The 22,533-nt window shown below is 38.7% G+C and overlaps 1 protein-coding gene across 3 annotated transcripts in view; it reads left to right on the forward strand.

The window, feature by feature from the left end:
• NSMCE2 (NSE2 (MMS21) homolog, SMC5-SMC6 complex SUMO ligase) overlaps positions 1-22,533 on the forward strand; it is a 223,892-nt gene that overhangs the window by 484 nt on the left and 200,875 nt on the right. For all 3 annotated transcript variants that reach the window (XR_004346450.1, XM_032609945.1, XM_032609944.1), the window contains exon 2: positions 6,716-6,886. Coding sequence is in view for 2 of the 3 variants with exons in the window: in XM_032609945.1 (XP_032465836.1) it covers positions 6,730-6,886 (157 nt within the window). In the remaining variant the exon portion in view is untranslated. The remainder of the gene's footprint in view (positions 1-6,715; positions 6,887-22,533) is intronic.

The raw sequence follows: 22,533 nt of genomic DNA on the forward strand, positions 1-22,533 counted from the left end.
TTTTCAGATTCTTTTCCTTTATAGGTTATTAAGATATTGAATATAGTTTCCCGTGCTATACAGTAGGACCTTGTTTTGCCTATTTTATATATAGTAGTGTGAGATCACGAATTCTTGATCTAAATAAATCTGGTTTGAGCCGGCTTTCAAAGCAGGGCCTTGGGCAGATCGTTTAAATAAACTCTCTGGGCGTCAGTTTCCTTTTCTCTCCTATAAATGGTTGTGAGGATTAACGATAATGAGAACGAATTGTGTAGGGGCATCAGTTTATGGCTTGCTATAGGGAACCTAGAAATGGTGTTTTCTGTTATTGATGTAGCTCTGCCAAATCTTTATTGGTCACCGATTTTGTGTGAGGAGCTGTTCTATGTTATGTGGAATCTGTCAGAATTCTAGTTTAAGTTGCTCCCAGGGTGAAAGAGTGGCAGATACGGGAGCAAGTAGTTATGACGGTTTTTAAAATAGAACGGGGTGGGGGGGGGGAGGGGGAGAGAGAGAGAGAGAGAGGGATAGTGGTAGCATAAAGGAGAGAACAAGCAACTGAGAGAGCTTCATAAAGATGTAACCTTGCATATTGGAAAAGAAGATACAGTTATGGCTGAACTTGTATAGGGCCCTGTGGATTTAAAGGAGGTCAGCACAGTATCTAAATTATTTGCTCTGTGCTTACCACTTGTACAGAAAGATGAGAGGAGTATTTTTATTTTTACATTAGCTAATAATTGGCCTCACCTACAGAGAATCTTATAAACCTGCTCTGTTCTGAATGTTTGTGTCCTCTTCCTACCCCCACCCCCCAATTCATATGTTGAATTCCTAAAGCCAGTGTGATGGTATTAAGAGGTAGAGCCTTTGGGAAGAGCTTAGGTCACGAGGATGGAGCCCTCCTAGTAGGCTTAATACCTTTATAAAAGAGGCTCCGGAGAGCTCCCTTGCCCCTTCTACCACGTGAAGACACAGAGCTAGAAGGCCCTGGCCATGAATCACCAGAAGAGGGTCTTCACCAGAATGCGACTATGCTGGTGCCTTGACCTTTGGACTTCCCAACCTCCAGAACTGTGAGAAATGTTTTTGTCGTTTATACGTTACTGTGTCTGGTATTTTGTTACAGCGGCACCAACAGACAAGACAAGGCCTGTTAGGGAAGGCAACATAACATGCTAGGGAAAAGCTCAGGAAGTGCATAACCTTGTTTTAAACTTTCTTTGAGACCATAGGTACAGAGAATAAAACAGTCACAGTTCCCTGGGGAAGGCTCCAAAGGGGGTTAGTTTAAACCAGGGTTTCTCAACCACTGCACTGTTGACATTTGGTGCCAAATAATTCTTTGCTGTGGGGGGCTGTCCTGTGAATTATGTACTTAGCTGTACTTAGTGGGAGAAATAGGGAAAAGTGCGTTTAGTCCATCTTTCGCCTCCAGCCATTCTCTTTGCTCCTCGATCTGAGTCGTTCCTGTTGATAGTGCAGAATTAACAGACGAATGTTTTCCCCACCTCTCTGCAAGTGTAAAGTTTCATTGGAGTAATGTGAATTTTGCATTCATATAAGGATGGCTACCATGTAGTAGACACTTTACATTTATCCTGGATTACATTAATCCTTATATACACTGTGTCGTAGTCAGCTCAGGCTGCTATTAAAAAAATACCATAGACTGGTGGCTTAAGCAACAGAAATTTATTTCTCACAGATTTGGAGACTGGAAGTTGGGGACCATGGTGCTGGTATGGTTGGATACTGGTGAGAGCTCTCTTCCTGGTTCGTAGACAGCCACCTTACTGTATCTTTTCATGGTGGACAGAGAGAGCAAACCTTGGTGTCTCTTCCTCTTCTAATGACACTAATCCCATCATGAGGGCTCCCCCCGCATTTAAACTTAATCAACTCCCAAAGGCTCCATCTCTATATGTCATCACATTGGGAGTTAGGGTAAACATAAATTTGGGGGGGACAAAGTTACCTCAGTGTTCTCCATACTTGAATTATTTGGGGTGCTTCATAAAAATACAGTTTCCTCAGTGTCCACTAGAGACTGATTCAGTAGGTCTGAGATAGTATCCATTAATAACTGTATTTTTAGCAAATATTTCAACTGATTCTTAAGATCAGACAAGTTTGAGAAAACTACAAAATTTAATTTAGGGGACTTCCCTGGTGGCGTAGTGATTGAGAATCAGCCTGCCAATGCAAGGGACGCGGGTTCGAGCCCTGGTCCAGGAAGATCCCACATGCCACGGGGCAACTAAGCCCCTGCTCCACAACTACTGAGCCCGCGTGCCACAGCTACTGAGCCTGTGCTCTAGAGCCTGCGCTCCACAACAAGAGAAGCCACCGCAATGAGAAGCCCGGGCACCACAACGAATAGTAGCCCCCACTCACTGCAACTAGAGAAAGCCCGCGCACAGCGACGAAGACCCAACGCAGCCAAAAATAAATAAATAATAAATAAATTTATTTTTAAAAATTTAATTTATTGTTATAATAATGCTGTGAGATAGATGTGATTATCTCCTTTTTACACGGGAGCAAACTGAAGATAGAGAAGTTAAGCAACTCAACCAGAGTGATGCAGTTTTAAGTGGGGTGGACAAGGTGGAATTTCCAGGCATTCGTGTCCGAGGTCAGTTCACTTATGCGCTATTCTGTATTGCTGCTCACAGTATTGTATGATTAACTTGATGGTAATATTTGCTCTCATTGTAAAAGATTATATGCCAGACATTATTCTGAGTGTTTTGTTATGCGTATGAACTCATTCAGTCCTCCCAGTAATCCTTGAAGTTGGCACTGGATCATGCCCATGTTGCAGAAAGGAAAAGTGAAGCATTGAGAGGTTAAATAACTTGCCTAAAGTTATTCAGCTACTTAATTGGCAAAATCAGGCTTCGAGCTCATGTAGTCTGGCTCCAGAGGCTACAGTGTTTAACCCCTACTAGAGTTTTTAGTCATTAACCCCTACTAGTATCACCTCCATATTCTACTCTATAATGTAACTAATGTTTATTTTTAATATAAACGTGTTTCATGTTATCTTTAAGTAAAATTAATATTCCAGGAGGATATATCATGTTCATACTGTGGCTTTACTCCATCTGGCTTACCCCCTGGTGTGTGTGTATGTGTGTGTGTGTGTGTGTGTGTGTGTGTGTGTGTGTATACACTTTGATAATTGTGTTTCCAGAACAGTGCTATCCAATGCAGTAGCCATTAGGCACATGTGGCTATTTAAATTTTTTTTGATTTTGCGTTATTTTAATATAGCAAAGCATTGACAAGAATAATAAATAGGCAACTTATTTGATAAATTTGGTTTTATAAAAATATTTGTTGAACAGAGTTGCTTGAAAAGAGGCAAAAAGACAGTATGTAAAAATATTAGTGATGAAATATTTACATATATCTATTTCAAAAATTAGAATAGAAAATATTCTCCATCTAGAAGCATTACTTCTGAGATTACCAGGTTCCCTGGCACCTGTAGTGTTTCACAATTAAAAAAAATCATGGTCTTCAGAGAAGAGTCATATGAAGGTGTCAACAGTTTCACATTCATATCATGACATGCAATTTTGAAGAGAATCATGGGAAATTCTATGAAAAATTAAAATAATAAGACCACATTGAGATAATATATCTTCAGAAAAATACTAGTGTCATAGTATTAAAGACAGAGATGGCTAATAAACTGATTAATGAATGTAAATATGTACCAAGAATGACAGTTTCTTTTTTTTTTTAAGTTTTGGTAATCAATATAAAAAGATTTCTAAATCTGTTTTAATGCATGTAGTTATATGTTACTATTATTTTTTAAAAGTGTAGTTGACTTCCAATATGGCTATTTAAATTTAAGTCGATTAAAATTAAATAAAATTTAAAACTCAGTCACGCTAATCACATCAATAGTCATGCTATTATGACTCTCAGTAACCACTGCTAATCAATAGTCACACGTGCCTAATAGCTTCTGTATTGGACAGTGCAGATTATAGAACATATTTGTCATGGCAGAAAGTTCTATTAGACAGTGCTGCTCTAGACAATTTAGACTTACACTAGAATCAAGATTGACTAGAAAACTGAATTCTTGAACCATATCGTTTGATCTTTGCAGGATTGTGTTTTTTGAGTAACAGTTGGTGTTATAATAGGTATACCCCCAAATCTAAATGGCTTTGCACAATTGAAGTTTTTTATTTCTTTCATGCATGGAGCCTGATTGGTGGGCAGTTTTCCTCCAAGCAGTGAAGTAGGAACCTAGGCTCCTTCCATTTGGTGGTTCTCTATCTTCAGTATGTGGCTTCTAAGGTCATTGCTTGCCTGTTTCAACCTGACAAATGGGAAAGAGTGTGGAGATAGAGTGCCATTTTCATGGATGGGGCCTGGAAATGGCTTCTGTTTCACTGCCTTGAATTCAATCATACTGCCACACCTAACTGCAAGGAAGGCTGCAAACTGTGGTCTAGCTGTACGAGCAGGTTGAAGAGGAAATGGGTTTGGTGGGCACTGAGCTGGAATCTGCCACACATGTCCTGCCTGTCCTTAGCTTACCTTGAGACATAATCTAAGAAACAGTCCTCAGAAGCTTACTATTACTGTATCGTAAGAATATTATTAAGGACATTTTTCAGTATGATTCTTATTATCTCATACGTGATGATCCATGCTGCCTTGATTGCCATGGAAAGCCTTATTTTTCTTGAGTTCTCGGTGTACTTTATGGAGAAAGAGAATTCTGTAATTTTCACTTTTTGTTTTGCTTGGCAGGAAATCTCATAGCCAAATTTGTATTTACAAATATAGTGCTGTGTAGAATCATAAAGAATCCTAAAGCTTATATGATTACATTCTAAATATTCTCATGTACTTGGTTTTCCCTTTAATCTGTTTTTTGGTCCTGATTTTTATGAATTTACATATTTTCCCATCTTATTGCATATGTTTGTGTTTATATTGTGTTAACCATCCCAACTTGTTTGGTGTAATAAAGTGAGATTGTAAATAAATACTCTCTTTCACCAAAACACACATATTCAAAACACCATTATTGTTGTTTTTTTAAAAATTTTTTTTATTGAGGTATAGTTGTTTTACAATGTCATGATAGTTTCTACTGTACAGTGAAGTAGAGTTCCCTGTGCTATACAGCAGGTTCTCATTAGTTATCTACTTTATACATATTAGTGTGTATATGTCAACCCCAGTCTCCCAGTTCATCCCACCCACCCCCCCCCACTGCTTCTCCCCTTGTCATTATTGGTTTTTCATTCATATACACGGTCATGTCTTCTCTCAGTGTGAAATTTTAACACCACAGAAACTCCCAGAAGATAACATAATGAGAACCCTTGTTCCATCATCTGGATTTTAACGTCTGTAACATTTTGCCATATTTGCTTCAGGTCTTGATTTTTAAGATCATTTAAAGAAAAAAAAACAGATAAAGTCCCTGGACCTATAAGGTCTACCTGGACCTTTATCCTTCATTAAGACCCTCTATGCTATGTTCCAAAAAATACTTGCTGAGTATTTGTTAATTGAATAATTTGAATTGATGACGAGTTGTATTGTGGATGTTTGTAGTAGACTAACACCTCAAAAATAGAAATTAACATCTTATACATCTTCTCTGTGACCTTCCCTTTTTATACCCTGTGTCATTTTTAATGAATCTAATGATTGACAGGCCTACTTGTTGAATGAATGGATGAATTTAATGAAAAGGGACCAATAATTGAGAAACTCCTGTAGTAATCCAGTTGTGAGGTAAACATGGTGGCAGTGGAGAGGATTGGAAGGGCCACAGATACTAGACAGCTCAGAGACAGTTAAGCAGTCTGTCCATGGTCACTCAGCAGTACAGTGGCAGAACCTGAATTCATGCTGTATCAGTATGGTTATGAGAAAATACCTTTTGCTACCATACAGCCTTTCCTCTAAGCCTGTGTAAATTCTCTCCACTTTTCTGGATGGTTTCAGTGGACTGAATTTCACGTGGTTTGTGAATTAAGCAAAGATGTCTTTTTGTAGGGAGCTTTACGTAATTAGTCCAAAGCTTAAAGAGTTGTTGATTGAAGATACAGATTAGGGAGTGTTTTAATATGAAGATAATAATTGAAACTGTTACAGTGGGTGAGCTACCAGAAGATAAGAATTTACAGACAAATTCTGTTTTTTTCTTAAACAGAATCTGGGATCTCACCAAGTCTATAAATCTTAGAACCCAGAGGAACTGTCAGAAATAAAAGTTTTCTTATAGTTTTCAGAATTCAATTTGTATCAGATAAGTTAAAAATTACAGGTTTTCAAAATTCTCCCTTATTAAACTATTTTATTGCTACTATTTTCATTTTTTTGGAAGAATGCTTTATATGAGCAATGTACTTTTTCTGACACACTTATGTTTTAGGTTTTTAGGAACTGTGCTGTTGTTGAATTCTTTAGAGAATCAGGGAATCTTTTGGAAGAGGGTGTTCTCCCTCCTTTATATACTGAAGTACATCTTCTTTATTTATTGAAATTCATCTATTGTGTTTGGTGGCCCAGATGATGGGACAATGCTTTGATACCCTTTCAAGTGATATAGAATGTAGATAATTGTGTAGCACTTGTGGGATATTGGATACATTTATATGGATGTTTATAGTGGTTCTGTTTTCCTATGCAGTTATTATTCTTATTCATAAATTTTGTTTCATTGTGTTTGAAAACTTAGGTAATAATTTCAAGATGCCAGGGCGTTCCACTTCAAGTTCAGGTTCAGCTGGTTTTATATCCTTCAGTGGTGTAGAATCTGCACTCTCCTCCTTGAAGAACTTCCAGTCCTGCGTCAGCTCTGGAATGGACACGGCTTCTAGTGTTGCTTTGGATCTTGTGGAAACTCAGAGTAAGTAATAATTAAAATTTATTTCTTTGTGTCTATTTTGATGTAACCCTGAGTGGTGGCATTGCTCTAGGGATGCAAGATACTGCTCACCTTTTGGGTAACCTTGGGACAATCATTTAATCCCTCTGGGCATCTGTTTTCTCATCTTCTCTTACATACCACATAGTGATGTACTGCGGATAAGATGAGATTGACTCATTCATATGTGTTCAGACCCCCATGAGCCACTAGAGACTGCACTAGAAATTTATGGGCTGAAACATGAAGGTATCTGACCTCAAGGAACATACAATCAAAAGTATGTGACATTTGTGGGACTTCCCTGGTGGCGCAGTGGTTAAGAATCCGCCTGCCAATGTGGGAGACATGGGTTCGATCCCTGGTCCAGGAAGATTCCACATGCTGCTGAGCAACTAAGCCTGTGCTTCACAACTACTAAGCCTGCACTCTAGAGCCTGTGAGCCACAACTACTGAGCCCACACACCGCAACTGCTGAAGCCTGAGTGCCTAGAGTGCATGCTCCGCAACAAGAGAAGCCACCGCAATGAGAAGCCTGCACACTGCAACGAAGAGTAGCCCCTGCTCGCCGCAACTAGAGAAAGCCTGCGTCTAGCAACAAAGACCCAACACAGCCAAAAAAAGAAAAGGATGTGACATTTGTGAACTGTACAGTATACAGCATTATGATAGTTATTTTCCAGTAATTTAACTATATTTTGTTCATGCTTAATTACTCAGTAGACAGACTAAGCCGATGCTAGGGGTACTGGTAAAGGAAGGCCTCTACAAAAGATGAGAAAAGTTCAGTCTTGCTGCGCTTGACCACAATTTTTTGATGAGAAGATCTAGAAAGATGTTATTTGTTTGTTTGGGTTAAATTTGTTTTTATTTTATATTAAATATGGAAGCAGGGGAGCAACATAATCTTTTTGTTTTTCTTTTAATATCACTGTTTTTCAGCAATTTGATTGTGATGTGCCTTGGTGTGATTTTCTTTGTTTATTCTGCCTGGTGTTCTTCGAGCTTTATAGATTTGTAGGCTTACAGTTTTGATCAAATTTGGAAAAAAATTCTGCTGCTATTTCTCTTCCCTCTCTTCTCCTTCTGGGGCTCCAATTACATGTATGTTAGGCTGCTTGGTAATGTCTCATAAGTCACTGAGGCTCTGGTGATTTTTTTCAAGTCTTTTTTTCTCTCTGACTTTAGTATGAATAGTTTCTTTTGCTGTGTCTTCAAGTTCATTAGTCCTGTCTTCTCAAGTGTCTAATTGACTAAATCTATCCAGGGAATTTTTAATTTCAGAGACTGTATTTTTCAGCTCTAGAAGACATGAAAAAGAATTAAATGGAATCTTATTTCTCTCCTCATTATGCTCATGTTTTCCTCTGTATGCTTGAGCACATGGAGCGTATTTATAATAGCTACTTTAATATCCTTGTCTGCTAATTCTGGCATCTCTGTTGCCACTTGTGTGTATTATGTTGTTGAGTTTGGGGATTTTGTCATCTTCTTTTAAAGAGTATTGACCTTTGTTTTGGTTGGCAGCTAAGTAATTTGTGGATTAGGCTGATCCATCCCAGGCTTGTTGTTAAACTTCCTTAGGGCAGGTCTAGTGTAGCTTTACTTTAGGGCTAATTTAGCCTTGTTACAAAGCTTGCTCTTTCTGGAGTCTCTGTTGATTGCCCAGAGAGTTCAGCGAAAAAGCTCTACTCTGCTGGATGGAATTTGAATGTCTTCCAGTCCTGCGTAAATTCTGGGAATTGTTCACTTCACAGCTCCCAGCAGTTGTTCCTCAGCAGCTTAGGATTCAGCATCAGACTCAAGGGCATCTCTGTGCAGATCCCTCATGGGCTTTCCCTGCATGCCCCCTTCTGTCTTGCAAAACCCTGCTACTCATCCTCCCTGAACTCCAGTCTCTGTCTTCTCAGTCCTTTAAGACTGCTGTGCTCCTCTTGGATTCCTCTTCCGTTTTGCAAGCAAGAGGGCAATTGGAGGACTTACCTCACTTGTTTTCCTTTTCGCAGGCATCCCAGTTCTGCTCTGCCTATTGTCCCACTGCCTGAAAGCAGTTGCTTCATATATTTTGTCCAGCCTTATAGTCACTCATGGCAGAAAGGCCAGTTCCATACTAGATATTCATTCACAGCTGGCAGCAGAAGTCACCCATCATCTTTAGTGGGTGGCCTCTAAAGGTCTTACCCCTGTCCAGCCTGATTTGTAGTCTCTTTTTGATGGTGATAGATATTCGGCTTTGGTAGGTAGTCCTGGGAAAACTCATAATAAGATCTTAAATCATAAGAGAGAAGGGCTGGTACGTAACCTCCTGGAGGATTGTAGTCAGTGTTTTTCAGGATTTGCTTTGAAGGCTTCTTAGTATGTTTGATACCGAGTTCATTTTTGTTTGTTTTTGTTTTATTTTTTTAAAATAAGAAGTATATTTTGATGCAAAATGCAGCATCTGTTTCATTTAAAAAGAAATATAAGCATCATGTTTTGAAAGATTCATGCTCTAAAGCAGGGATTGGCAAAGTTTTTCCATGAGGGGTCAGATAGCAAATGTTTTCAGTTTTGTGGGCCATGTGGTCTCTGTTGCAGCTCCTCTGTTGCAGGTCTGACAATTATTATAAAAATAGTTTTGACCCTGTGGACCTTGTGGAAGGGTCTTGGGGACCATATCCTGAGAACTGCTTATGAACCTGAATTGGAGTGCTTATGAGCAGGACTTTGGTGACAGGAGAAACTCCCTACGGAGAGGATGCCTAGGGTGACCCCCACTGGAGTAATAGAACAAGAGCTTGTTAGGAGAGCAGTTTTCACCTGACACCCGACTGAGGTGCCGTCTGAGGACCCAGAGAGTAGAAAAATACCTGGTATTTAAGTAAATTTGAAAGTAACTCAGCCTCTAACAGTAAATGAAAGACTTTTAGGAGACAGAGCCAATATTGCTACTTAATTGCAGGACTTGGAATCAGCCTGATACGGTCTCTAGTCCCAGTTCCAGCTTTAGTTCTATAACTTGCTCAAAGATAGGTAATTTCTTTGAACTTCTAATTTTTTATCTGTGAAATAGAGATAAAAATGCCCATTTTATAAGGTTGTTGGAGTTAAATAAGATACTATATGCAAAGTGCTCTTAGCATAGTGTTTATTCAATAACTATCAAAAAGTATAGCCAGCAATTAGAAATTTAAGGGTCAGAGCTTAGAAGAAGGACCTGTGATGTGAAGAGGGGAGCAAAGGTGGATGAGTTTGGAGTCTATTTAAGGCTTTTGGTTTGTGTGCAGCTAAATCAGTAATTCATGTTAGCCAGCATTACAATGATTAATAAAGGTTTCTTCCTTCAGGTTGTTTACAGTTTAGCTGGGAAGCAAGACATATACATGCTGTTCAAACATTAAGTGAACACTGAGGGCCTAAACATTGAACATTAAGGTCCTGAAAGAAGTTAGGACTTTATTATTGGATGGTTTAAAGTAGAGGAGGAATGTGGCAAGATCCAGGTCTAGAAAGATAACCTCATGGCAATACTGAGGATGCTATGGAGGATGGAGATACCTCAAGTAGCTAATGAAGTTATTTCAGTAGCTCAGGTGGAAAAAGTAAGTTCAACTAAGATATCATAGTTGAGGTGAAGAGGATTCGATTTGTGTGCTTTGTGTCTTATATTATGCCCCTACATTGTGATATAGGCAGGATAGGGTAATGTAAGAGTGCAGAGCTTTGTGTACAGAATGCCTGGGTTCTTGTCCCAGCTCCATCACTTATTATTTTTGTGTCCTTGGACAAGTTTTGTAACCTCTGTTTTAGATTTCTTATTTGTAAATGGCATTATTGTGGGGAATAAATGAGATAATGCTTACAAATTACATAGAGCAGTCATTAATACTTAATAAGTGCTCAGTAAATGTTAGCTATCATTTAGTCATTTGGTTTGCATTTGAGTTGACTATTTTCTTGGGCAATAGTCCATGGACTGGGAGAAATTAAAGTGCAGAAGAGCAAGTGGGAAAGTCCATCAACTATCTTCAGAGCAGAAATATTCCCTTTTCTTCTTAGCCTTATAAGATTAGACACACTTTCTGTTGACCTTTCGGGTTGCCCAGTTTCATCACAAATTAGAATGAATTTTGACAAAATAGGTGGTAACAATCACTTGGGGATCATTTTCTCACTTTGCACCACAATTCTCTTGTCACTATATTATTAAATTATTGGTGGAGGGGATTCCTGCTGCCGAGAACTTGGGTGGTGATGTGTTTCGTTTTGTTTCCTGTTGGTTGCATATTCCTATACAGGTGCTTGTCCCTATTCAACTTTCTAGCATATTTGAAATTATCACCTTTCCTCGTGTTACGTTACAGCATATGGTGTCTGGGCAATTAGACTTTTGCTGCCACCCTATCTATTAGTTTTTCTCTAAATTTATTGGTATTCTTGTAATTCTTTATTTGAACTAACTGGGAAATGAAATTTGTTACGTTAGGAGATTTTTCAGATAACCGGAGCTTACTTTTCAGATTTTAAAGTTTATTATGTACTTTTCTGTCTTCTTAAGCAGAATGTACTGATCTAATTTATCAGAGCTGTAGGTATCAACATCATCTTTAAGCAACTGAATTTTCATAAGCCCTTTAAGTTTAGTCAAGTAAATTTGAGGAATGGCCCTTCCCTAAAATGTTAGTGTACCTCAGGGTTGCATCCTCTCGTCCTGCCTTCAGATGGCCTTCAGAGGTTTGGTTAACATTCTGCGATTCCATGGAAAATGTATGTGCCTGAGGATTGACAGTTCTTATCAGATTCTTGCTGAATATTTGTGAGGAACGTTTGGAAGAAAAGAGTAAAAGGATGTATATTTAAATTGCCCAAGGGTCCAGTAGATGAGAAGACTGTTGGAGAGCTTCTGGATTTTACTCTCTATATTGCTTTTCTTTCTGTGACTTGCTGAAAGAAACAGAGCAGAGAGACTTCAGTTATTATGGTCAGGCAGGTAATTGGATGTTTGTTGAACTATTCTGAGGTACGGTGATGATAATGACGGCCATAATGATCAAAAGATGATAATAGCTTGATTGGCTACACACGTCAAATGTGTGCAGGCACTGCGCTGTTTTCACAAGTGATTTCTCACTTGGTCCTAACTAATCCTTCAAAGTAAGGACTGTTGTTATCCCCACTGGGTACATGAGCCACTGAGGCTTAGCGAAGTTAAGTGCTCTCCAAAGGTCACACAGTTACGGAGTAAGTGGTGGGAGTTGAGATTTGAGCATAAGGGACTTGATTGCAGTTTCTGCCCGTAACCATTACACTTTATTGAAAATTGATTGTGTTCGTCTAATGGCATTTGCAGCAATTGGATAATATTGAAATAACATTTAGTGGTATTTAGCTCAGAAAATTTTGATTATTTTGTTGAGGTTAACATTATCTGATTTTTCTTTTTTGTCCCTCTTCTTCTTCCTTTCCTTCTCCCTTTTGAATTCCGAAATGAGGTTGCATGCTTTTTCTTAAACAGCCCATCAGCTTTTGTCCTGTTCTGCTAGTGAAGTTCTCAATGACTTCCCTTGGACACTCACGCGTTCCCTGGACTTTAGTGTCTTCTACTTGTAAAGGCAGAGTTGAGTCTGGTCATGGAAGGAAGAAGCTGGGAACTTTTGGGGTCATTGTACTGACCCTAGTCTGTCTATTAATGGACTTGTTGTAATGTTAGGAAAATCAGTTCCTTTTTGGTTAAGTGATGGCTGTCAGGTGTCCTCTCCATTGCAGCCAGTTGCAGTCCTGACTGATAGAAGTGATACAGTGAATTGATTGAATGATAGTCTGTTCTTTCATGTATCCAGAATTTGTATTCTCATTAAGAATCATCATCTTTTTAAACCCGATTCCTTTTTTTCTCACCTTGGTCTCCACCTAGGCAATAAACAGAGCTTTCACTTTGTGACAGTTACTTTAGAGTTAATGATGAACAAAAAACAGCAATCAGAGTTAAAAATTACATGGCCTTAGAAATTTGTGCTTCTCATGAATAACTGAACTTTCAGATTTGCAAACCTTAAGCATTCAGTTCAGTGCATACTTCTGAATCTGGATGCTTTGGTGGGTAATATTCTAGTTTTTCCCCTGATATAAGGCATTCTAAAAATCTAAAAATTTGAGGGATAGAGAGAAAAAGAAAATTATGAACACCCATAACCCTATCACCCATCACCTAATTTTATGAAAAAGGAGTAATTATTTTACTTAAATCTTTTATGTTAAATTTATTTTGAAAATTACTTAATGGTTTGAGAAGCCAGCACATACTGACCTCACATTCTTAAGACTTCTTTTCTTAGGAAGATCTACATTATGGATTTTCATTATGCTGTAATAAATTTCTCCATCTAGAGAACTGCTTCTTATAGCCAGGACTCTAGTTAAAGTGGGAAGGTTTCTTTTTGGCCTTGCTCTTATACTTTATTCCATAATTATGTTATTGAGTAGAAGCAGTAATTGGAAAAAAGTAGTAATAGCGGGGTGGTGGCCACAAAGACAATAAAAATAACCATAAGAAGCCAATGTTTGTATTTCTTATATAGCTTTTAAAGCTGGAGTCAATTATAAAAGCAAAATGTTATTATAACTTAAATGAAGGCCATTGAAAATTATGGTATCTGTAGTGTTAAAAGTATAAAGGCATTGCCTACAGAGTGGTAAAAATCCAGCTCTCTCAAAAAGCTCAGTTGTTTTGCCTATATCTTCATATTTCCCAGATGTAAGGAAAAACTGCACTGTTTCTACTCTGCTACTCACAGTGCTTGTGACACTTCTAGCTCCACTTCCCACTCCAAGCAATTCTCCAATTCTCCAATTCTCCAACTGGGTGTCCTACAATTCAATTCAATTCTGATACTATTTACCTGGAGTTAGTGTCAGATCTCACAGGTTAAGCGCTCAGTCCCATAAGACTGCCCCCACTGCCATTGGGTTCTATAATTTGCTAGAGCAGCTCACAGAACTTAGGGAAACAGTTTATCTACTAGATTACCGATTTATTATAAAAAGCTACATCACAGGAAGAGCCAGATGGAAGAGATGCAAAGGGCAAGGTAAGTGGGAAGGGGCACGAGCTTCCATGCCCTCTCCAAGCTTGCCTCGCTGCCAGCACCTCCATGTGTTCACCGACCTGGAAGCTCTCTGAACCCTGCCCTTTTGGGTTTTTATGGAGGCGTCATTCAGTACCCACGCACGCGCAATTAAATCATTGGCCACTAGTGATTGAGTCAACCTCCAGCCCTCTAATCATGTGGTTGGTTTCCATGACAACCAGCCCCCATCTTGAGGCTATCCAGATAACCCCTAGCCACCAGTCATCTCATTAGAATACAAAAAGACTTTTATCACTTTGATGATTCCAAGGGCTTTAGGGGCAGAGACCAAATATATATTTCTTCCTATTATGTCACACCAGGACTGTGTGTGTTTGTTCATTGTAGTGGCATCTTTGTAGACTCTACAGTTAATCAAGTGAAAAGAACTTGTGATGAAATACATTTTTGGAGAGGATTGAAATATGCTAATAAAAAGAATCACAGGGAAAATTTTGACAACGATGTATATATTAGGGCAGTGCAATAAAGTGAGAAAACAGCCTTGTAACATCTATTAAGGCCCACAAAAAGATTTACCAGAATGAAATTTCCTGTTCCTTTTCCTCAATCCCTCTTCTTTGTCATCAGCAGTATTCATATTGATAATCCATTAATGCCATTTTGAGGCTGAAAGGAACCTTAGCGGTTAGGTGATCTCTGATGCTTTTACTCACTGGTTCTTACTTCAGGGAATGGGAGCTTTTCAGAATGAGTGAGGTTTGTCAGCCTCTAGGGTTGGGCAGAGAATAGGAATGAGGAAGTGGGGGTGTGTGACAGCCCTCCATTCTGCTCCCTTACTGGTTATGAGAACAAAATGAGTACATTCCCTCTCTTCTTAACATTAATAAAATTTAGACTTGCTTTCAGATTGTGCTCAGGAAGTTGCCTGTGAGCACATGATCTGAAAATCTGAGCATGTGTTTTGTCTGGCACAATTAGGTCCTTGAAATTTAGAAGGGCAACATGTCCTCTTCTCAGAATCTAACTCTTTGCCCTGCTTGATTTTTCTCCCTACTACTTAACGTCACCCCACCTTCTCACATACTATATCATTGGTATAGTTATTTGGTTTGTTGCCTGTCTGCCCTGTGCGTAAGCACCATGACTGCAGGGATTTTTGCCAGGTGCCTCTAATTCCCCCGCCCTCTCCCCTGCTGTTGCCTCTATCAGCACTTGGTATATAGAAGGCACTCAAGAAGTGAATGAATATATTTAAAACCTAGTAGGAAAATTAATATAAAAATTTCCTCTAATTGAGTATCTAGCTCATTTATATATGCACACAGGTTCATATCCGTGGATCCATATATCCACTCCATCCCTACGTAGACCCCATCTATATAGCCGTATATGCATAGTGTATATACAGTAGTGGGTGGTTTTGCCCTCAAGGCACCTTTGGCAACGTCTGGAGACATTTCAGGTTGTCACAACTTAGAGGCTCGTGGTGAGTGTGCTACTGGTCTCTACCAGCCTCTAGGTGTTTAGGTGTCGCTAAATATCTTACAATGCATTGGACAGCCCCTGGGCAACATCCAGCCTAAAATGTCAGCAGTGCTGAGGCAGAGGAACTGTGATATACACATATGCACATATTCATTAACTCTGGTAAAAGGAAAATATTGTTTTTCACCCAGAGAGGTTTTGAAATTTGCCTAGTAGAAAGCATAGGCAATATTAGGGGTTCTTTAGGTAAATAATACCTGAACTTTTATTGTATGTACTGCTTGCTGGAAGTTAGGGATTTTTCCCTGTTTTCAGAGGTTCTTCATGTTCTCCTTATATTTTATATTTCTTTTTTGTGTTTATTGTATTTCCCTGTCTGGTCTGTAAGGTCCTTGAGGGTAGGATTCATCTATAGTCATCCTCATACACCACCTTCAGAGCCTGGCAGAGGGCTTTATACATTTTAGGTCGTCTGCAAATGCTTATTGATGTATCAGTCAATCAATCAATCAAGTAATTAAGGAATTTGGGTGTTGGGTTGAAGCAGCCATAGTAGGAGAATTAACCCCACTCACAGAAATGGGCAAATGCCACAAATGAAGCTGTTCTCATCAACTGGAGAGCTGGACTTTCAGGTTACCAGCATGCCACGGGGCATTTCTCACATTGGAACATATTTGCATTTGGTAGGTACGGTTGGTAAAAAGACTCCAAAGGTCACAAAGCCTGAATGCTGGGGGAACTTCAGGGTCAGCCTTTTTCCTCAGCTGGTGAGATTCCTGGTACTGTTGACTTGTGTCTTCGAAATATGTGTGAGATGTTGCTATTAAATGTATCACTACCATAATTGTATTGTTTAGTCTTGACCTGGGAACATGCCTCACCTTTTGATGTAAGCGTTTCTCAAAGTGTTGAAGTGGGTGAGGAAAAGAGAGCCGCCAGAGCTGACTATAGGCAGATACTATTAAATAAAGGTGCGTGCGGTGAAAATCACTGAAAATCACTGAAAGACGTAGCTGTATCCTCATTCTACAGATGGGAAAATGAGGCTCACTGAATTGAAGTAACTTACCATAGGGCACACACCGAAGTGGCAGCCAGGGAGTTTGAATTTGAAACCAGTTTGGCCTGATTTCAGCCCCTTGACCTAGATTAATCTGGCGCCCCTTTCTCTTTCTGATGGCCCTCAGTTGATGGCAGTAATCCTTTCTAGCTGTTAGTGATGTGAGAGGCATTTTTTGGGTATATTTTCTCTACTTCTTAGTATATTTTCTCTACTTCTTATTGCAATTATATGAGGTTTTACATCTTTTTTTACAAATGAGAAAATTTTAAATCCATCTTAAGATTAATTAGTGAACAATTGAGCATTTGAACTGGCAAAGTAGTACGGCACTTAGCCCCGTACGGTGGCTCAACACAGATTCGTCTTTGCAATGATAGTGACAACGAGGAAAGTTCTTTGTAAAAAATCAGTTCCAAGACTTTTTTTCTCGTGTTTAAAAAATTATTATTATTTACATTTTGCTTTTGACCCATCTTTCTGTGACATATTTTTATGAACTCACTTGTGGGTAGAGGGAAGGTTTGAAGAGAAAAAGGAAAGAAGAGTTTTGTCAGAAACTCATCCTATTGTGGGCATTTGCTCTTAAAATGTTAGAATTAAATAGTTGGTCTCTGTGGATATCTAAATTTATATCTTGAAAGGACAAAATCAAAATTAATAGAGCAAGTCTTTGAAATTTCTTTATATTTTATGCCGCCGATATTAATGTCTGTGATGTTACCTGTCATATTGGAGGCTTGGTTTTGCATGGTTAGCCTCTCAGAGTTGATTTTTTTCTGTTAACTGGTAAGTTTGCCGTTTAAGCCATGGAGTAAGGGATGGTATATACTTAATTGTGACTGTGTGGACCAGTGGCCATACGGGGCGTATATCTCATGACCCAGTTTTCTTACTTCAAGCATATAACTTTTTAATCTTGAATAAATAGATATTTATTAAAAGGGTTTTTTTGGGCTTCCCTGGTGGTGCAGTGGTTGAGAGTCCACCTGCCGATGCAGGGGACGTGGGTTCGAACCCTGGTCCGGGAAGATCCCACGTGCCGCGGAGCGGCTGGGCCCGTGAGCCATGGCCGCTGAGCCTGTGCCTCCGGAGCCTGTGCTCCGCAACGGGAGAGGCCACAACAGTGAGAGGCCTGCAAACATCTAGGTGCATTATGGGACTTCTCTTACTCAACCTCAGTTTAAGTCAGTTTAAGTTATTTAAAGTAACCAAGTTCTCCTCTAAGACCTAAATAGAAAATAAAGTTTAGCAGGGAATCAAGAGAAAGGTTTTTCTCTTTTCTCTTGATTACTTTATAACATAGGTGCACAGGAATCATTAGGGTAGGTGACTCAGTTTAAAGATCACTAGTGTTCTACCTCCTTGGCTTTTCATGTGTTCCCCCTTTTCAGGTGAGCCCCCTTAAGATGCCATAACCTGATATCCTGATACCAATAAATGCCTTTTCTTTGTTTCACAGGGCTTTTGCTTTTTTATTGTATTTTTGTTTTGTTAATGTGTTTGGTCTTTAGAAATTAGAAATTGAGCACTTTTGTTCATTGATGAACCTAAGTTTTTAAAACTTTACACTTAATTTTTGTGTAAGGACTGATTAATCCAGTGGTTCTTAAACATGGGAGGGAACCACTTAGAGGGCTTGTTGAAACAGATTGCCGGGCCCCACTGCTAAAGTTTCAGTAGATCTAGAATGAGGCCAAAAATTTGCACTTCTAATGAGTTCTCTGGTGATGCTGATGCTACTGGTTCAGGGACCACACTTTGAGAACCCTGGTCTAATCGTTATTTCCCCTTTGACAGGAGAAACCTATGCCACTAGGTGGCACCAAAACACTTCTCATGAGGTAGCCATTGGCGCCTTACTGATCTGTGTGTGTTGATTGCGGGGTTCAGGATTGTGTAAGAAGTACAATCACTAAATTATTGGAATCTAGTAGCTTGGAGCCTGAATTATTCCATATATCTCAAAATACAAAAATTGTGCTGTTTCTATCAGACCAGAAAAACTGTAGGGCTATTAGGATCACAACATTTTAAGATCAGCTCTTCCAGGAATGAGGACTAGACCGCTCATTTCCACTAGCTTTATTTCTAGTTATCACGGTTACTCAGTTCATTTACCAGCAATAGATGCAGGCCCTGTCACAAAATAGAAAGGTACATCTCATATTTATTATTTATTATTCTGAGTTAGTGATCTTGATTTTTGTTGTTGATAACATTTAAAAACCACTTTAAATTCTATCAGTGGGCCAAATGTATGGGGCACAATTTGGGGATATTAAAAAGTGTGAAATGTATTTTCCTCTCCTATTGACTTCCTTAGTCAGAAAGTTGAGTAGTTTCCTTTTTGAGAGCTACGGAGAGGAAAGTTTGAGCTGTTGTTGGCCTCACCTCACCTCACCTCACCTCACCTCCCCTCCCCTCCCCTCCCCTCCCCTCCCCTCCCCTCCGGTTGCGGTGCACTCTCACTCCGTGAATTTCCAACTCTTCCAACACCTCCAGATTTTCTTTCTTCCCCAGACTGTAAAAACCTGAAGGTTGGCTTGGTTTCTGCACATGATGGAATGTGTGGAAATAATTGCTTGCTGTACTCTCCTGTTTGCTAAGCTCCCATCCACACTGGGATGTCCCTTTTTGAAATAGTAAATGAGTCATATTTTAGTTTTTAAAACAGAATACGTATAGTACCTAAATACTGCCTGGGTTTTTCTAGATGCTTGCGAATAATATTTGTGTTGATTCTATTTTTTCTTTTTCATTTCTTTTCTTTTTTTTTTTTTTAAACCTTTGGAGCAGAGGCATGAGTTAGGTTTCAGTGACCTAATAGGTATGAAAATGACTATTACAGGAAAAACCGAAGTGGAGTCACTCGATCAGATTCTAAAATTAGACTAGCTCTTTATCATATATCTTTGATCATTGAAAAGAATTAAGACTAGTTTAATTCTAGGCAAAGATGACAATTCATGGCAGAAGTAGAACAGGCTTTAGGATCGTTTTTGAAACATTAGATCCTTTTTAAAAGAAATAAAAGTTTGTCTTTCCCTAAGCAGAAAGGAACTTTTAGTAGGTTGGTGATTAACAGGTGAAACCAATGTGATTATTCTAGAGAAGATTTTTTTATTATCCAGACCTATTTCTCCCTCTTTCTGTACTTCACACCTGAAATTAAGTGTGTGTTCTGGGGGCTTCCCTGGTGGTGCAGTGGTTGAGAGTCCGCCTGCCAAAGCAGGGGACCCGGGTTTGTGCCCCGGTCCGGGAAGATCCCACATGCCGCGGAGCCTGCACGTCCGGAGCCTGTGTTCTGCAATGTGAGAGGCCACAACAGTGAGAGGCCCACGTACCGCCCCCCCCCCGCTAAAAAAAAAAAAAATGTGTTCTGTATAAATGTAATGTGTTATTTGTATGTAGCAGCACTGTCCAGTAAAACTATAATGTGAGCATGCGTAATTTAAAATTTTCCACTATCCTCATTACAAAAGGTAAGAAAAAAGAAGAGGAATTAATTTTAGTAATATATTATTTAATGTGTCTAAAATATTACCTCGACTTGTAATCGTTATGAAAATTGAGTTATTTTTATACTTACATTCTTTTCTCAGTCCGGACTAGCCTCATTTCATATGCTTAATAGCTACACGTGGGAAATGGCAGAGGGCGTTTCACTTTTCAGTGACTATCACAGGAGGGCAAAAAATTGTAATGGTAGTTAGATCATTTAGTTTTGCAGCTTTTTAGCAGTTTTGGTGAATATTCACATTGAACCAGTTGGTAAAACAAGATAATACTATCTATTGATTTCTTTTCCTTTTTTTTTTTTTGTACTTGTCAGTCCTTTACCGCTGGCATGATTGGTATTTTAGGTTTTTTCCAAAATTGTTTAACCCCCTTAAAATCACTTACTTCTCCAGATCCTATTAATATTTGCCTCTTTTTGAAATGTCGCATCCTAATTTGACTCCATACCTACAGTACTTCCATATTTTGTAACTGATGTGGTAAATTAGTTTCTTGCTAGTGTTGAGCAAGCTAGAGAGGCTAAGCCTCTTAACTTCAGCCAGAATATACTGGTTGCTGTAATCAATTAGGCCTGTCAGCAGTTGACCTTGGAAATGCTAATTTGCTTATCCCTGGGTTCTGCTTCAGGTACTGCCTTTCCCTCTGTGGGTGGGAGTTATGAACCCAGTTTGGAGAAGAACTAGAGGCCCTTGGGGCAAGCTCCAAACGGATGTGCTTCTTGCTTCACTTTTGCATGTGACCAAGTTGCAGGAGGCATTCCTTGCATGAATTTCTTTGAAGACCTTTTAAAGTCAGCACTTACGCCTAGACAGAAGTTGAGAGGAAGCTTCATTGACATTTGGGTCTATCCTTCCCCTGCATTCTAGCACCATCTGCCATAATGAAGTTGATTAAAAATGAATCCATTACTATTTCATTATATCCCTTGATGGGATTTTACTTATGATAAGTAACCTAGCTTTCTTTTTAATCCCTCCCAGTTAATTGTTCCATTTTTTATGGCTAAATAATATTCCACTCTTTGGATATACCACATTTTGTATATGCATTCATCAGTTAATAGACACTGGATTGTTATTGTTAATAAATTATTATTTGGATGTTATTAAGAAATGCTACTCTGAACATTTGTGTACAAATTGGAATCTCATTGTGGTTTTGATTTGCATTTCCCTAATGGACAGTGATGTGAAGCTTCTTTTCATGTGCTTACTGGACATTTGTGTATCTTCTTTGGAGAAATGTCTATTCAGATCCTTTGCCCATTTTCGAGTTGGGTTATTTCTGTTTCTATTTTTGAGTTATAAGAGTCTTTATATATTCTAGATACAAGTCCATTATCAAATATATGATTTGTAATTTTTTCCCCTTCTGTGAGTTGTCTTTTTACTTTCTTGATAGTGTTCTTTGAAGCATAGAAGGTTTTTATTTGAGGAAGTCCAGTCATCTGTTTTTCCTTTGTTCCCCATGTTTTTGGTGTCATACGTAAGAATCCATTGCCAAATCTAATGTCATGCAAATTTATTCCTAGGAGTTTTATAGCTCTAGCTATTATATTTAGATCATTTTGAGTTAATTTTGTATATGGTTTGAGTAAGTGGTCCAATTTCATTCTTTTGCATGTGGCTATGCAGTTGTCCCAGCACCATTCCTTCCCCAATGAATAGTCTTGGTACCTCCTTGTTGATAATCAGATGACCATTGACACACAAGTTTATTTTTGCACTCTCCATTAATTTTATTGCATTGATAGAATTCTGTATGCCTATCCTTATGCCTGTACCACACTGTCGTGTAGCTGTTGCTTTGTAGTAAGTTTTGAAGTTGAGAAGTGTAGTCCTCCAACTTTGTTCTTCTTTTTAAAAATTGTTTTGGGTCTTTGGGGTCTCTTGTAATTCTATATGAATTTTAGGATCAGCCTGTCAGTTTCTAAAAAGAAGCCAGCTGGGATTCTGATGAGATTGCATTTATTTAGATCTTATTTAAGTTCTTTCAACAATGTTTTCAGAATATTAGTTGTACATTTCTTCTGTTAATTTATTCTAAAACATTTTATTCTTTTTGATGCAATTGTAAATGGAATTATTTTCTTAATTTCATTTTCATATTCATTGCAAGTGTATAAAATCGAGCTTGTATCCTGCAACCTTGCTGAACTCATGTGTGCGTGTGTGTGTGCGTATGTATTTTTTTTAGTGGATTCCTTAGGATTTTCTTTATGCAAGGTCACGTCATCTGTGAATAGAGATAGTTTTATTTTTTCCTTTCCAATCTATTTGCTTTTTATTTCTTTTTCTTGCCTGGCACTAGAACCTGCAGTAAGTTATTTACTCAATACTGAATACAAGTGGCAGGAACAGACATCCTTATCTTGTTCCTAATCTTAGGGCAAAAGAAAAGTCTTTCATCATTAAGTGTAATGGTCTCTGGAGGACTCCCTTCCTCCTGCAGTGTCCTGGCAGCACCCTCTATTGAGAAAGCTTAACAT

This window comes from Phocoena sinus, chromosome 17 (assembly GCF_008692025.1).
Source record: "Phocoena sinus isolate mPhoSin1 chromosome 17, mPhoSin1.pri, whole genome shotgun sequence".
NCBI classification, from domain to species: Eukaryota; Metazoa; Chordata; class Mammalia; order Artiodactyla; family Phocoenidae; genus Phocoena; species Phocoena sinus.